We start from the raw sequence: 1,833 nt of genomic DNA, 5'->3' as shown, positions 1-1,833 counted from the left end.
ACCCTAACCCTAACCCTAACCCTAACCCTAACCCTAACCCTAACCCTAACCCTAACCCTAACCCTAACCCTAACCCTAACCCTAACCCTAACCCTTAGACGGCGGAGTATATCGTCCTCCTTATAGCTGTTATAAAGCGATCGGTGTTTGTCCTTAAGGTGCTTAGAGTAATTGCTTTTAGATAGATTAACCTTATATCTAGAGCAAAATATAGTACCTATATCTAGGCTATAAGTTATAATAGTTTCTTCTAGTATAATTGTCTTACTAGGTATAACTAAAGAGCTATTATTAAAGTCGTCTAGAGTAAGAATATTATTAGTAAAGTAGCTATTAATATAGTTGTTATTAGTAGTAGACATAGTAAGTAGACTAGTTAGTAGTTAGTAGTAAGAGTAGAGAGTAAAGTAGCTAGTAGTAAGATAGTAGTTTAGAGGTATAAGAAGATCGAAGTAAGTAGGGATACCTCGAGTAGATATATATTCCTAAGTCCTACGCTAAGGAGCTAATAATTATCCGTTTAATAAGGGTTTAATTACACTATAATTATCTCGATAATAACACTCTAATAATGCTCGAATGCTTCTACGATAATTATATAGTAGGTAGTTAATACTGCTTATTATATATAATTATCGCGCAACTAGAGAGATAATAATCAAGTAATTAAGTAACCGAACTAATATATAACTAGGAAAGCCCTATACTAATTATCTCTATAGTATATAGACGTGAATATAGCCTTACCTAATTAAAGGTGGCGGAGTTCCTAGACTTACTCTTATTAACACGACTATTATTAGTTACTAGGAGTAGGAACCCTACTTCTATATGTTTTCTAGGGTAATACGACGTCCCCGAAGCCTCTCGACAACTTATTAAGAGGTTGTACCAAGCTAATTAGTACTCTAGATAAAGTCTGGTATAACCAGCTTATTTTACTTGGACTAAGCTAGCTTGTACCATCCTAGATATATGTAGAGATTATACTAGCTAGCTTATTTCTCGACGTATCCTTATTAAATAAAACGAGAGAGCGAAGTTAAATCCGTAATATCCCTCTATATCGAATTTTCTCTCGTCTAACTTTACGATAAACGGTTAAGGCCGAGGAAAGAGCGAATTTACTACGTCTAGGAGGCTCGGTATTTTTCACGCGAGGTAGGAGCGTACGTTTCGAGAGTACACCTATGACATTTTCCTAAAGCAAAGTGCTATAAAAAGCCGACGAATACTACCTCCGGTCGGCGGCGAAGTACTTTTCACTGTCTACTAAGCCACGAGGACCGATTGTGAAACTACACGGAGGCAAATTCGGTTGAAGCCGCGAGGAATATTCAACAGTCGTAGATTGATGCCAGCGACATGTAAATTCTGGATTGCGGCTACGAGGATTATTACAAGTACATCTGCTTCTCTGTCCGTTGCTAGAAACCCTCCCCAACACCCTCGTCAGCTCTACAGCGACGACGAATACACCGTGAAATTGACGAACAGCCCAAGATCAAGCAGACAAAGTCAGAATTTTGCGACAAGCTAAATATGACCTCTCAAATGAATCCATAGATGTGCAGAACATTGCAGAGATGGAGCGCAGAGATGGATTTATCCTTGGGTGGGCGGGTTTCCGTCAACACAAGATTTCTCGCCAGCTGCATTGGTGCTRCAAATGGGTTTGGTATCCGCATCAGCATCGGGTTGAACCGTTGGGGGGTTTGCGTCAACACAAGATTTCTCGCCAGCTTCGTTGGTGTTGCAGATAGCGTCTGGCTGAACCGTTGGAGGGTTGCCGTCAACACATGATTGCTCACCAGCTGCGTTGGTGTTGCAGAT

At 40.0% G+C, this 1,833-nt stretch overlaps 1 protein-coding gene across 1 annotated transcript in view; it reads right to left on the bottom strand.

Annotated features, from left to right (window-relative positions):
* Window positions 1–1,807: 1,807 nt before the first annotated feature.
* RCC_12108 (uncharacterized protein) overlaps window positions 1,808–1,833 on the bottom strand; it is a gene marked incomplete at both ends in the record, with an annotated part of 1,864 nt that continues 1,838 nt past the window's right edge. Inside the window, one exon of the mRNA XM_023776705.1 lies at window positions 1,808–1,833. This exon is cut by the window's right edge and continues 730 nt beyond it. Coding sequence (XP_023632473.1) covers window positions 1,808–1,833 — 26 coding nt within the window.

Source organism: Ramularia collo-cygni (genome assembly GCF_900074925.1).
Source record: "Ramularia collo-cygni strain URUG2 genome assembly, contig: RCC_scaffold31, whole genome shotgun sequence".
Lineage (NCBI taxonomy): Eukaryota > Fungi > Ascomycota > Dothideomycetes > Mycosphaerellales > Mycosphaerellaceae > Ramularia > Ramularia collo-cygni.
The sequence above is the reverse complement of the archived record's forward strand: the minus strand, read 5'-3'. Positions and strand labels throughout refer to the sequence as shown.